Here is a 13,602-nt window from a genome sequence, read left to right on the forward strand (position 1 = left end):
AGAGCAAGGCAGGACACAAGTCTCCACGTGGGTCCCTGGGAGCAGAGGCAGGTTATAAAGCAGGGAGAAGCATGGCTGGGGTCAGGCCCTGGGGTGTCAGTGGAGCTCCACAGTGCTCAGCTGCAACCAGAAGCACTGGGTTCAGAGCCCCAGCACACGCCAGTGGGCTTTGAAACCTGCACCTCAGCCTGGGCACAGCAGTGCTGGGGTGCTAGGAGGGGGTAAAGCAGGGAAGCTTCTCTGCAAGGCTGGACCAACATCTCCAGAGAATGGAGCAGGAGAAGGAACAGACCAAGATCCCCTTCCCTGCTGTGGAGATCCCCTGAGTCACTTCGCCCCTATGTCTCACCTCCCTCCTCCTGGAGCAGCTATTCCTGCATACCCCCCTGAGAACTGCTGCCAGCTCCCCTGTGAACAGCATTATGCAAACTCCCACCACTACACGGTTTTGTAGTCAATTAAACACTCCTTAACCAGAAATGCCCCCAGGCAACTCCTGCAAAGTGTTATGAGGGGTGTTAGGCAGTACACAGTGTCCTGCTGGAGTCAGGCACAGCACACCAAGTGACACCCCGACCCACCACCAGGCAGCATGGATGGGGAACTGCCCCGGGAGGCCAAGTCACGGCTGATCAAGCACCATCCTGTAACACCCACACATTACCCCTGGCAGTGGGAACAGGGCACAGACCATAAACCAGGGGCAGCACCACTCACCTGGAACTAAACACCTGCCCACCAAAAATGCCACTGTGGGTGCGAAGCTGTGGGGGGGACAGTGCACTGGGGGTCTTGCACTGCAGATCATGGGGTAACTGACCCATCAGTGACCACCTGAGCAGTGACCACACCAGGGCTGATGGAGCATTTGAGAGATGTAAACCTGCCGTGGGAGAGCAGTTCCTGCCTGTGCTGACGATGCTGTATCACTTTGGAAAGCAACCCCGACAGGGAATACATGCTGACGCTGAAGACTGTTGCTCCAGATGGTGTTTGAGGTGCAAAATGTGGTGGGAACCACAGGGATTGTTGCAAACATGTTGCTCAGCATAGAGGAAAACTATTCAGCTGAAGAAAGCCCCAGCCTGCCTGCAAGCTCCTGTCTGTGCTCTTCAGAGGCAAACACTGTCTGAGACCCTCGTGCCTGCAACTCCTGCCCATGCTGGCCCCCAGAAATGCTCATCTCCCAGCAGTCACGGGGCTGACAAACCCAACCTATCCCTCTGCTCAGGCGTTCGCACACCATCCCAAGAATGCCCAGAGCCACCAAGGGAAGCTTCATCTTGAGGACAGTACCCTGTTATCACTCTGGGAAGGGGCTTTTTATTGATCTTTTTGCTATGTCTGAAACCAAGGTCCTGGCAAAGTGCTGGTTCCTGTAAGAGTCATCAATCTGCTGTTACCAAAGCATCATGTGGGCACTGGAACCCTTCAGGAGCCTGTAGCCAGGGGGCAATTCCATTAATCCCAGCACCCAGGGGCTCTGCACCATCCAGCATGGCAGAGCATGGCCCAGCACAGTGTCTTATCAGCTTTCCTGGAATTAATGGGCTGGTTGTTCCAGTCCTGTGGAGAACACAGCATCTCCTACTGGCTCCCCTCCAGCCTCCTGGCAAGGGCATTTGGAGAGGGCTCAGGGGTGGCAATGGGGAAAACCAGGTTATCCATCAACCCCAAAGGTTCTGGATGACTTGGCATGCTGGGTGTGTTGCAACACCCTCCTGCCAAAGAGTGGGAGCTGGGCTATAGCCAGCAGCAGGGTGAAGGGAAGGGGGCACTGGAAGGCACACCTGAGTCATAAGGGACTTGAGACATGCCCCATGATGCTGCCAGGTCCTCCAAAGGTGACAGTCACGCTGGGCACAAGATTTGTTCCTTTGGACAATACTGAGAGATTGGAGTGTATCACAGCAGAGAGGCTGAGAACTCTTTTGTGGACTGGGAAAGCAGCAGGACTTGGATCCAGCCTCCCAAGCCCCTCTGGTCAGCAGTCTGTGGCAGGCAAGCAGCCACGGGGTGAAGGTGGCACCTCAAGGACAGCAGGCACAGAGAATACAGGCAGTGTCAGGGGCTTGTCAGAGCTCTGTGCCACCACTGCCTGGGCAGTGACACCACTCCCATGGGAGCCACATCCTCCCACTGTGTCCCTCTTGTCCCTCCCAGGCTGGTGGCAGAGGGGATGTCCTGGTTTAGGGTGTCCCCCTAGGACAGGGGACCAGGGCATCTCCTCCCCACACAGCCCCCCAACCACGATAAGGCTGGAAGGCAGCTGTGCCAGCAGAGAACAGTGAGTACCCTGGTCACCTTTTCATCCCAGCACTTCAGGACCTTTTCCTCCCTTTGTGACGCAGTTTGGCTCCATTACCCCAGCCCTGGCACTCAGCCATGTCCCGGGGTCTGAAGTTATGGATTCAACAGCCGGAGAAAACAGCCCAGTGGGACGCGACGTGGGAGGACTCTTGGCCCAGCTCCAAGGCGTAGGCAGACCACAAGGATTTCTTTCCCAGCACCCCACCAGACAGCCAGCACAGGGACCCCTTCCAACAGGCTTTGCCCTGCTCCCCGGCTCTTTGCCCAGCTGCTAAGGGAGCTCTCTCAGTCTCAATGGGTCCAACAAGCCCACAAAAGCCAGGCAGCATCCTCAAGAGCAAAGGGGCCACCCTGGAATGCAAGGGGAACCCCAAATGGGAGCATCCTGACAAGCTGCCCAGGCACAGCTTCCAGCCCAACCTCTCCCAGGCCCTGTGAACTGGCAGACAGCTGGGTGATCCCACAGTGTCTCTCCCCATCCTGTCCAGCTGCTGGCTTCTTCCCAGCCAGCTGACAATCCAGGCAGCCTGAGAGAAGTCCCCAGGTTAGGAATCCCACAGCCCCACACACCTCCTCCCAGCCCTCCCTGTGCCAGGGCAGTGAGGGCTGCCAGTGAGAAGCAGGGATCAGCCAAAAACAACCCCTGACACGCAACAAGGCTATTTTGCTAATTATTTCAGTTTTCAATCTCCAGGTGAGGTGGCTTGCTTAGGCTAATAATTGCTTCAGTTGGATTTTATCTGGCTAATTAATCAGTTAATAAATGATTTTGCTGCAGGGGGACAGATGTTGCAGCCTTCTCCTTAGTTGGGGACTGGAAAAAACAGGGAAGGAGCACTGCCCAAGGGATTTCCACAGCTCCACAGTGCACAGGGCAGCTGTGGGGTGCCATGGGGCAGAGAGCCCCAAAGCAGAGACCACCAGTCTGCCAGAGTGCTGAGCCATCAGCCAGAACTGAGCCCATCTAGCCATGCAAAGGTCTTGGGACTCAGTTTTCCTCACTGCTACTTCCAATACATGGCAAAGCTGAAAATTGGGAAAGGCAACTTGGAAAATAAAGAAGTCATTACTTCAAGACAGAAAAATATGGAATTTCTGTTTACTGCCCAGCATGGGTGTTCTCCTCTCTCAGCAGTATCACAGGTGAGCCTTGGGCACAGCAGTACTGGGGGTTTCAGGTCTCCTTCCTCTCATTCCTCTGTCCCCAGGGTGGCTTAGATGGCTGAGCCAGCTCACTCCCAGGTGTAAAAGCCCAGTCCCCTGGGGTTCCCTTCTCCCAGCCCCCCAGCAGACCTGGAGGGGGTCCCCACCACAGGAATCAGGTCTGAAGCAGGGTGGTGGGAGGGCTCAGGCTCTTCAGACAGGCTGTGGGACGGGGCAGGAGGGGCACTGGGGGTCCTCTCGGGGTACAGAGTGAAGAACAGGAGGCTCCAGGTCCAGGAGGAGCTGTATGGGATTCCCCAGGGGCCTGTACCACCATGGAGTGAGGGGCTGGGAGCAGGGGTCCCAGCAATCCAGGCAGGAGCAGGCCAGGCGAGGGGCAGTGGTCAAGTCCTCCTCTTCCCTCGCCACGCCAGTGCCAGGCCAGCACACGGGAATGCTGTCTGCAGGTCCTCACGGAGCTGGGGGGAAAGAACAGACATCAAACTGTGCCAGGGGGGTTTCCTAACCCCTGTCCCCACACAGAAAGGGCCTGATCCTGGACTATGGCAGACAAAGGAGGGTCTCCCCTTAATCTGAAAGGGCTCTGGATGACATTCAGTGCAAGATGCAGCCATTCCCCTCCCTGAGTGAACCACAGCTGGCAGATGCAGAGTGGGATCTCCTCCTGCACACCTCACCTTGGACAACACCAGCTCCTGCACCGTGGTGTTCCCCATGTCCAGAGGGGTGGTTAGCCGCAGAGACAGAAAGAGGTGAGATGCACCTAGGGATTGAAAATAGGACTCTGGTTATTTCCCTTGAGCCCTGAGCTGTGCCAGAGGACCTGGGGGTGTCTCCCCAGGGTTGCTGGCACAGACATGGAATGTCCTCCCAGGTTAATTGTGTCATGGACACACTACACTGTCAGAACAAGCCTCTCACTGTACAGCAAATCACCTGTACCCCAAAGCATCAGCACCTCCACACTGAGGGCACAGCAAGAGGAGTGGGGCTCCAGGACCCCCTGCACTGGCCCCAAGCAGTGATGCTGGGGTGGTGATGCCCATGGGCACTGCACTTACTGGTGTTGGACGAGCCAGAGGGGCAGACTGGTGGCAGCGTTGGCAGGTCTGTAGGTGTGCTGAGGGTAGGAGCCTCTGAGGTCTGGGCTGAGCTGGTGGCAGGGGAAGTGGGTTCAGTGCCTGGGCAAACCAATGTTAGGTTAGTGCTGTCTGCAGAGGTTCAGGATGCTCCTGCAGCTGGGGACAGGCCTAAGTGAAGCCACCTATGTGAAGCCACCCGAAGACCTGGGATTCCTATGGGGATTTGTCACCCTGACCATGTCCCTGCCTTCAGGTGCCCCCCAGCTGAACCCACCCATGGCTGCACTGGGGGGTCCCAGATACTGTCAGGGTACCTGGAGTCAACTCCACAGTTGAGGGGAAGATTTCAGGGGTGGTCCTGTCTGGGTAGCTTGAAGAGGGAGTGTTCATGGGGTCTGATGTGCTGATAACAGGGCTGGCTGTGGTATCTGCCAGGGTTGCCAAGGACTCGGCTGAATCTTCTGTAGTTGTGGTGGGAGAAGGCACAGTGGGAGGAGAGGTGTTGCCAGTCTCTGTGGATGTGCTGGACTCCTCTGAGGTGGAGGCTTCTGTTTCAGGGCTGGAGGAAAGGAGGGTGGCTGTGGTGGTGGAGTCAGTGGTAGGCAGCAGTGCTGAGCTCTCCATAGGTGTTGAGGAGGTAGGGAGAGCTGGGGACACAGTTGCTGTCACACCCATGGCAGTGGTCTCTGCAAAGAGTTGGGACAATGAGATGCACAAGGGGTGGTGGTGAAAGGCTGAATCTGTGGCTGTGCTGGGGATGGTACAGCATCACCACCACAGTGAGTTCCCAGGAACTCAGAGCTGCATCAGCCATGGAGCATTGGGAGTCGGAGTTTGCTGTCCTGCATGGATCAAACACCCAGATCTCTTCAATGGGTACAACCATTTACAGGCAGACCACGTAAATGCCCAGCCTGACAAAGCAGGAACAAGCCATGGCCATCGCTGGTTTCGGGGCAGAAACTCCTCTAGGCGCCAGTCCTGAGACCCATTCCACCATCTTCACCCATCCCTGGAGGAAGTCAGACAAACCCGTCTGACAGGAAGAGCCGAGCAGGAACTGGTGACCGTGAGACGGTCTGGAAATGCAGCAGCAGCAGTTTAAACAAACCCTCTGTGCTGCAGATAGTCAGGAACTGATAGCGGTGGGTGTAAATAATGGCAAAGGGGGAAGCAGCCCCACAAAGGAAAAAATCCCAGCTTGCAGCTCAGGATGAGCCGTTAGAGACGTGCTGTGACCCACAAAAGCTCTGGGAGGAGGGGGTGGGATGCAGGAGGGCTGACCTGTCTTCCACTAAGGGCTGTACTGGAGCAGTGTGCTGTCCCCAGAAAAGCCCAGGGATCAGTAATCCTCTCCAAAGGATAGGCAGGACAGCCTGGCTGCCTGGACCTTTGTCAAGGGGTGTCTGTGAGGTGGTGGCTTTGGGATAGCAGACTGGATTCCCCAGTGATCCCAGCACAAACCCAGTGAGTTTGAGGCTCTGCTCGCATGAGGACAGGAAACCAAACCACAAGCTGACATCTGCTTTCAGCCAACCCAGCCAGAAATTTCCAAAGCCCCTGGCAGCCATGCCCTCCCTGTACACAGCAGCTGGTTAAATAAAAATACAGAGAAAGGCAAAGGTCTGGCCCCAGCCCTTGCCAGATGAGTGTCTGCACAGAAGGGCCTCATCATCGCAAAAGGAGAAGCAGCAAGTCCACCTCTACTTCCCATTCAAGAAGCAGGAAACAGCCCCCACAGCATTCCACCAGTGCACCCCAGAGGTGCCACCCCTCCTCCCTGGGGAATGATGCTCCCCGCTCCCCCCCCACCCTGTGGAGAGCATCGCATCCCGCTCACCCTTACCCAGAGCCAGGTGCAGCACGGCGAGGCAGGTGAGGCTCAGCAGCAGCAGCAGCAGCAGCAGCAGGGGCCCGGGCAGGGACAGCCCCCCTCTCTGCCCAGCCATGTCCAGGTGAGCGGGAGCTGACAAACCCCCGCAGGCACCGCTCTGAGTGCTCCCCACAGCCCCAGCACTGGGGTTTCCACGTCTCCTTCACCCAGCAGAGGAGGAGCATCCAGGTGGGTCCTTTTACCCTCCTGGCAGTGAGGCAGTGGGTTCCACCTGACACGGACACTCCCAGGGACTGGTGCAATGCCCAGCAAACATCAACTGCACAGCTGGACCCAAAACAGCCACAAAAAGTGGGCAGGGCAGGCCACCGAGGCCACCACTACCACAGACCTGGTTCCCGTGGCTGTCTTCTGCCTGCTGTGGGGAGGGTGACAAGGGAAAAAAGCCCAGAGATGAGCCAGGCTGCCTGGAACCCCGCACTTCACCACAGGGGTGATGTTTGGTGATGGCTCCCAGCACCAACGCCCTCAGGAGACACCAGCCAGCTCTGTCTGAGAGCGAGGAACTGGCCCAGAGAACAGGCGGAGCTCAGGAAGGGCGTGCTCCAGGCTGAGGGTTTGTCCCCTGGGCTGTCTGTACAGGCATCACTTCCCCGTGTCACGGCTGAAGTGCACTGCTGACAGCTGGGGCTGCTTCCTTCTTCACAGGGTCAGGGACAAGAGCACTCGGAGGCGCCTGCAGGCCCTGGGCCAGGTGTTGGTGTTCCACAGGCAGGCAGGCATGCTGGAGGATTGTCAGGGCATAGGCACCCTGCTGCTGAACAGCTACATGGGGGCACTGCCAGGGCACAGGCACACAGAGGCCATCACCAGGGTACCGGCACTCTGATGAGGTGCTCTCACACCATAGGCATCGGGCCAGGGTGCAGGTACTCTGTGAGGATACAGCAGGTCTGCTGGGGTACAGTCACACTCCTTGGGGTGCAGGGTCCACAGATTGTCCAGAGGGTGTGTTCATACAGGCCCAGTGCCGAGGGCACAGCCACATGGCACTACTGTCACACCACAGCACAGGTCCCCAGCCTGGGACCCACCCACTGGCCTGCAGAGCCTGGAGACTGGGTGGCCCCTGGGGGAAGAAGCCAAGTGCCTGGCTGAGCAAGATGGGAGATCCCATGGGAATTTACCACCCTGAATCTGCCCTCCTGGTGCCCCATAGCTGCACTCACCTGCAGTGCCACTGCGGGTCTCTGGTTCTCTTGAGGTGGAGGTACCAGGGATGGTCCTAGGCATGATCCCAGCTGGCTGGCGGGGAACAGGGGTGTTCCCAGGGACCTCTGTGGTGGTAACAAGGAAGGCCATGGTGTCTGATGGGGTCATCAAGGGCCTATCTGAAGTGTCTGTCACTTCTGAGGTGGTGGAAAAAGAGACAGTGCTGGTCCCTGGGGATGTGCTGCCAAGCAGTGTGGTCATGGCTAGCCTTTGATGGGTGCTGGTGCTGGTGGAGGAGAGAAGAGAAGAGGTGGGGGGACGCAGCATGCTCATTTCAACTCCAAATGAGCTGACAGCCAGGGCTGTGCTGGTCCCCAAAGACATGAAAGTGGCAGTCTTGTCACAGTTGGGTGTCATGGCCACAGAGGCTGGAGTTGGTGTGCTGGTGGTGGTGACCCCCAGCCCTGCTGGAGTACTGCTGGTGGTGGTGGGTCCCAGCCCAGGTGACACAGGAGTGCTGCGAGCTGTGCTGCCCCTTGCCTGTGCTGTGGTGACGTTGGATGCTGCCGGGCTGCTCCGCTGAGCTGTAGAAGCACTGGATGTGAAGGCATCCATTGGCATCTCTGGGGCGGAGGTTGCAGGATGAGAGGAAGGGAAGGTGGCTGCAGTGCTTGAGCTGGTGTTGGGCAGCAGTGCCATGGTCTCTGTGGGTGTCAAGAAGGTTGGGAGAGTCAGGGATATAGGATTTGTCATACCTTTGACAGTGGTCCCTGTAAAGAGGTGGAAAACAGCACACAAGGGCTGGCAGTGGAAGGCTGGAACCACAGCTGTGCTATCGCCATGAACTGCCCAAGTCTTGCATCAGCCATGGATCATCAGGAGTGGGGATTCCCTGTCCTGTATGGATCAAGCACATGGATTCCCTGACTAGCAACATGGCAATCAGCCAGGCAGACCACATAAATGCCCAGCCTGACAAAGCAGGAACAAGCCATGGCCATCGCTGGTTTCGGGGCAGAAACTCCTCTAGGCGCCAGTCCTGAGACCCATTCCACCATCTTCACCCATCCCTGGAGGAAGTCAGACAAACCCGTCTGACAGGAAGAGCCGAGCAGGAACTGGTGACCGTGAGACGGTCTGGAAATGCAGCAGCAGCAGTTTAAACAAACCCTCTGTGCTGCAGATAGTCAGGAACTGATAGCGGTGGGTGTAAATAACGGCAAAGGGGGAATGCTTTGTGGAACTAGGCCCGCAAAGGAAAAAATCCCAGTTTGCAGCTCAGGGCAAGTCTATGAGAGACTTGTTGCAGCGCACAAAAGCTCTGGGGGGAGGGGGCTGAGGGGTGCAGCAGGAGCTCAAGGCTTTCAGGAGGTACAAACTGGGTTTATTCCCAGTGCTCCACTCAAGACTGCTCTTACCTCTTATCAAGTGCAAATGTTGAGATGGCATTTGAAGTTTTCCAGGCCTAGTCTATCCCAGTGAGGCTGCCATCTGAGCAGGGCCATTTGGTGCTACTGTGCAGGTTGCAGCAAAGGCAATGAGCCCAGCAAGGCCCAAGGCTCAGCAAGGGGGTCCAGCTGGGCCTAAGATCTTCCCTCCCCAGATGAAGACCCACATCAGAGGCAAAAGAAATAGAGCTTGCTGGTTGTGCTCTATAAAGCACTGCCCTGTTTGCTCACTAGGACAGGGCTGAGATGTTGGAGAGCAAACAGCACCCAAAGTGCCTCCCCTCTGTGGGTGAAGTCACCCCCGGGCCACCCACCAGCCTGGAGAACGATGCTCCTCACTCACCCCCCATCCCACGGATAACTCCACATACCGCTCAGCCCTTACCCAGTGGGAGATCCAGCACAGCAAGGCTCAGCAGCAGCAGCAGGGGCAGCCCTCCCGTGCCCCGAGTCATGTCCAAAGCCAGCACCCCAATGCCTTGAGTGGTGCGGGACCTGAGGACACAGGGCATGGGGAAGGTGCCAGCAGGGAACTACCGAGCGATGGCTGAAGGCAGTCGGAGCTGCTTCCTTGTTCCCGGGCGCAGGGAGGGGAGGCACCGGCGCGCACCGACACCCCTCCCGGGGCAGGTGCGGCGCCCCGGGGCCATCGCTGCAGCACCTGCGGCCGGGGGCGGTCCCGGCGGCGGAGCCCCGCCCCTCGGGCACGGCCACACCCATGGACACGCCCTTCGCACCCGCCCACGGCTTGTGTAACACTCGGGGCCGCGTGGCTGCCAGCTAGGGATCGGGATCGGGATCGGGATCGGGATCAGGATCAGGATCAGGATCAGTATCGGGATCGGGATCAGGATCAGGATCAGTATCGGGATCGGGATCAGGATCGGGATCCGGATCCGGATCCCAGGTATCGGGACCAGGAGCGGAGCGGATCGGGCCGGGGCCCGTAACACCGTTTATTCCCCGGTTCCCGAGGAGCAGGCTGGGCAGGGGAGCAGCATCCCCCGGGCTCCGGGGGCGGACCGCGGCCCGGGATTCGCGAGGAAGCTCGGGGGCTCAGTACGGCCCGTTTTCCTCTCGCAGCGGCCGCTCGCAGCCGCGCTGCTCCGGGCGGTGCTGAGGATGCGGCGGGGACACGGGAAGCGAAAGGCCGAGGTCACCGGGGCGCCGTGCGTGTCTCGGAGGAGGATGGAGGAAGAGGAGGCGATACAGGAGGCCCGTCGGAGGGCGGCCCCGTCCGTTCGAGAGTTCAAGTACAACAAAAAGCGGGTTCGTCTTGTCTCGCAGGGCTCGGACCTGAAGGATGATGCTCGGTGCATCCTTTACTGGATGTGCCGGGATCAGCGAGTGCAAGGTACCAGCTGGTGGAAGGGGCTCTCATGGGTGGTAAAAGCGCTGGTCCCCTCCTTCGGTAACTTTGCTGCTGGTCCCACTCTCTACAGGGAGGGGCTGGGGGGAAATCCCCTGTGAAACCCCATGCCCGTCCTGTCAGTGGAGCACCCTCCTGATGCTGCCCTGTGTACTTCCCTCCCAGATAACTGGGCTTTCCTCTACGCCCAGCGCCTGGCCCTCAAACAGGAGCTGCCTCTGCACGTCTGCTTCTGCTTGGTGCCCAAATTTCTGGAGGCCACCATCCGCCACTACAGGTTCATGCTGAGGGGCCTGCAGGAGGTAGCAGAGGTACAGCCAGGGGATGCCCATGCTAGGTGGGACGGGGCTCCTGGGGAAGGGGGGAGGCAGATCCCTCCCTTCAGCAGATGGTGGTTGGGTGGGGTTTGCAGAGCCATGAACTGTCCCACAGCCATTTCCCTGTCACTGCAGGAGTGTGCAGAACTGAACATCTCCTTCCACTTGCTGCTGGGCTATGCCAAGGATGTGTTGCCCACGTTTGTGGCAGAGCATGGCGTGGGTGGGCTGGTGACAGACTTCAGTCCCCTCCGCCTCCCCCGGCAGTGGGTAGAGGACGTCAGGGAACGGTTGCCAGAGGATGTGCCATTTGCACAGGTGGGTGCCAGCACTCTGGGAATGGAAAACTGACTGCTGAGATGTGGGACAAACTTGTCTCCTGTGTCTTGCGAACTGGAGTTGAGCAGAGAGCAGGTGTGTCATATTGTCAGGATTCTATGCTTCTCACACCCTTCTCCACGGCTTTGCTTCCCAGGTTGATGCCCACAACATCGTGCCCTGCTGGGTCGCCTCCCCCAAGCAGGAGTACAGTGCCAGGACCATCCGGGGCAAGATCCACGCTCAGCTCCCTGAGTTCCTCACCGAGTTTCCCCCTGTTGTTCGTCACCCACATCCACCCTCCTGCCCAGCAGAGGTACCAGCAGGAGACACTCCAAACCCATTCGCGGCCAGGTCTCAGAGAGTTTCAGAGGTCCTTTGTGATCCTGGGAGGGGTTGGCAAGGAATGAGGACAGTGACCTGCCTGAGGTCACACACAGATGGTGTGGAGATGAGGATGCCCTGGGAAAAGGGAGGTTCTCACCTTATTCTTTCAATTCCCACATCTCTGCTGTGCAGAGGCCTAGTTAAGAGGAGGAGGTGGCATGGACTGGGGACATAACACTCAAGGCTTGCCAAAAAGATTCTGCAGATGCACTCACCACTTGGTCGCCACCCAGCCCATTGCCTGGGAGGCCTGTTATTCCAGCTTGCAGGTGGACCACTCCGTGAAGGAGGTGGAGTGGGCAACCCCTGGCACAGCTGCAGGGATGGCTGTGCTGAAGTCCTTCATTGCAGAGCGGCTGAAATCCTTCAGCACCCACAGGAATGATCCCAACAAGGCGGCTCTCAGCAACCTGTCCCCGTGGCTTCACTTTGGTGAGTATCCCAGGCTTTCCACTCTGCAGCAGGACTGAGCATTGTGGCTTGGACCAGCATCCTGACTTGCTCCTTCCCCATGTCCTCAGGCCAGGTTTCCACCCAAAGAGCCATCCTGGAGGTGCAGAAGCACCGGCGCAATTACAAGGACTCAGTGGATGCCTTTGTGGAGGAGGCTGTGGTGCGGCGAGAGCTGGCTGAAAACTTCTGCTACTACAACGAGAACTACGACAGTGTGCAGGGTAACATCCTGGGTCACGTGGGCCATGCTGGGTACCCAACTGGTCACTGCAACTTGGCAATCCCAGTTCTGCTAGGAGAAGGGCTGTGGGGGCACTAATGTCCCACCATTTGGTCTCCTCTGGAGGTAGGACAGAAGCTGACGAGTGCCCTCAGTAGTGCCCTGTTCTTAGAACAGGTTGCTCAGTGCTGCTCCTCATCTCTTGCTCACAGGTGCCTATGACTGGGCACAAACCACCCTGAAGCTCCACGCCAAAGACAAGAGGCCTTATCTGTACAGTCTGCAGGAGCTGGAGCAGGGGACCACACATGACCCACTCTGGAACGCTGCCCAGGTACTGCCCTACATCTTCCCCACAAAATGCTGAGCTTTTTTCTGAGGTGCAGAGGTGATTTGCCATGGGCTGACCCTTATGGCTGTCTCTATCCCCACAGCTGCAAATGGTCCAGGAGGGCAAGATGCACGGCTTCCTGCGGATGTACTGGGCCAAGAAGATCCTGGAGTGGACACACTCCCCTGAGGAGGCCCTGCAGTTTGCCATCTACCTCAACGACCGCTACGAGCTGGACGGGAGGGACCCCAATGGATATGTAGGCAAGCTGCAGGATTGGGGCACGGGGTGGGAGGCCTTAGCTGTCATGGCCAAGGCTTCAGTGGGGGCTCTCTGCAGGCAACTCCAGCCCATTCTGCTTTGCACCCACATCCCACTTGCTCTCTGGGTGCCTCGAGCAAGGGGGAGAGCTGACACCTCTATCCCTGTGCCTGGCAGGCTGCCTGTGGTCCATCTGCGGCATTCACGACCAGGGCTGGGCGGAGCGGCCCATCTTTGGGAAGATTCGCTACATGAACTATGCCGGCTGCAAGCGCAAGTTTGATGTCGACCAGTTCGAGCGTCGCTATGCCCCCACACACTCCCAGTGACCCTCTGTGCTGGGGCAGATGTGCCTTTGCCAAATTGCCAGCTTGCAGGGAGTGCCCTGGGATGTTGAAGGGCTCCCGGTAGCAGCAGCACGCTGCAGGGTTTTGCAGGTCTTTGCCATCATCCGCTGCTTGAGCTGGGACAGCTGCTGGAGCCCTTCTGCTGCCACAGGTTTGCTGGCAGCTGGGAGAGCCCATCCTCGGCATGCCTGTGCCTGACAGACCTTTTTTACAACCACTGTCCTCAGGAGTAGCCCAGATCACTATTGCTGCTGGTAACCACAGCTGAGATTTGGACTGAGCGGGGTGTTTCTAGGGAAAAGCCCCCAGGAAGAGGTTCTTTGTGGAGACAGTGCTGTGCTGTCAGACACATCCTTCTACAGTTGTGTTAAAGTTTACAGTTTCTATCACCTGTGTTGATGGTGTTTATGGGGAGATGCACAACACTGCTGTGAAGGGAGAGCTGGGTGGCATGGAATGGGGACAGAGCAGCCAGGGCCAGGCCTCTGGGCACTTCTGCCAGCAGCAAAGGCAGGTTCTGGAAGGGGACAGGCATTAGAGAGCCCCTCA

At 58.1% G+C, this 13,602-nt stretch overlaps 2 protein-coding genes across 6 annotated transcripts; one reads left to right on the plus strand and one right to left on the minus strand.

Annotated features, from left to right (window-relative positions):
• Positions 1 to 7: 7 nt before the first annotated feature.
• On the plus strand, positions 8 to 13,442 carry LOC111945704 (deoxyribodipyrimidine photo-lyase-like). Of its 4 annotated transcripts, none has more exons than XM_086843125.1 (10): positions 8 to 3,453; positions 10,134 to 10,404; positions 10,585 to 10,730; positions 10,872 to 11,054; positions 11,212 to 11,370; positions 11,675 to 11,873; positions 11,963 to 12,115; positions 12,327 to 12,448; positions 12,549 to 12,708; positions 12,884 to 13,442. In XM_086843125.1, the coding sequence occupies exons 1-10, from the start codon at positions 3,328 to 3,330 to the stop codon at positions 13,033 to 13,035; spliced, it is 1,671 nt and encodes a 556-aa protein (XP_086699251.1). In that variant the 5' UTR covers positions 8 to 3,327; the 3' UTR covers positions 13,036 to 13,442. The 4 variants fall into 4 exon arrangements, with proteins under 4 accessions (XP_086699251.1, XP_086699252.1, XP_086699253.1 ...); XM_086843126.1 differs by having other exon boundaries at positions 12,549 to 12,704; XM_086843127.1 differs by lacking the exon at positions 8 to 3,453 and adding an exon at positions 9,771 to 9,957.
• Positions 3,396 to 9,745, minus strand: LOC111933435 (uncharacterized). 2 transcript variants are annotated; one of them, XM_023933006.2, is made up of 6 exons: positions 9,436 to 9,745; positions 7,620 to 8,306; positions 4,871 to 5,242; positions 4,536 to 4,655; positions 4,152 to 4,237; positions 3,396 to 3,932 (listed from the first exon to the last, which is right to left on the minus strand). In XM_023933006.2, the coding sequence occupies exons 1-6, from the start codon at positions 9,560 to 9,562 to the stop codon at positions 3,858 to 3,860; spliced, it is 1,467 nt and encodes a 488-aa protein (XP_023788774.2). In that variant the 5' UTR covers positions 9,563 to 9,745; the 3' UTR covers positions 3,396 to 3,857. The 2 variants fall into 2 exon arrangements, with proteins under 2 accessions (XP_023788774.2, XP_086699255.1); XM_086843129.1 differs by lacking the exon at positions 9,436 to 9,745 and adding an exon at positions 9,021 to 9,192.
• Positions 13,443 to 13,602: the final 160 nt, after the last annotated feature.

This window comes from Cyanistes caeruleus, chromosome 10 (genome assembly GCF_971803275.1).
Source record: "Cyanistes caeruleus chromosome 10, bCyaCae1.hap1.1, whole genome shotgun sequence".
NCBI lineage: Eukaryota > Metazoa > Chordata > Aves > Passeriformes > Paridae > Cyanistes > Cyanistes caeruleus.

Coding starts and splice junctions, on each gene's coding strand:
- LOC111945704 (XM_086843125.1), top strand. CDS start 3,328: ATGGCAAAGCTGAAAATTGGGAAAGGCAACTTGGAAAATAAAGAAGTC. Junction 11,055..11,211: donor AGGATGTGCCATTTGCACAG/GTGGGTGCCAGC, acceptor TTTGCTTCCCAG/GTTGATGCCCACAACATCGT. Junction 11,874..11,962: donor GTCCCCGTGGCTTCACTTTG/GTGAGTATCCCA, acceptor CCATGTCCTCAG/GCCAGGTTTCCACCCAAAGA.
- LOC111933435 (XM_023933006.2), bottom strand. CDS start 9,562: ATGCCCTGTGTCCTCAGGTCCCGCACCACTCAAGGCATTGGGGTGCTG. Junction 4,656..4,870: donor AACTGTGGAGTTGACTCCAG/GTACCCTGACAG, acceptor TGGTTTGCCCAG/GCACTGAACCCACTTCCCCT. Junction 3,933..4,151: donor AGGAGCTGGTGTTGTCCAAG/GTGAGGTGTGCA, acceptor CTTTCCCCCCAG/CTCCGTGAGGACCTGCAGAC.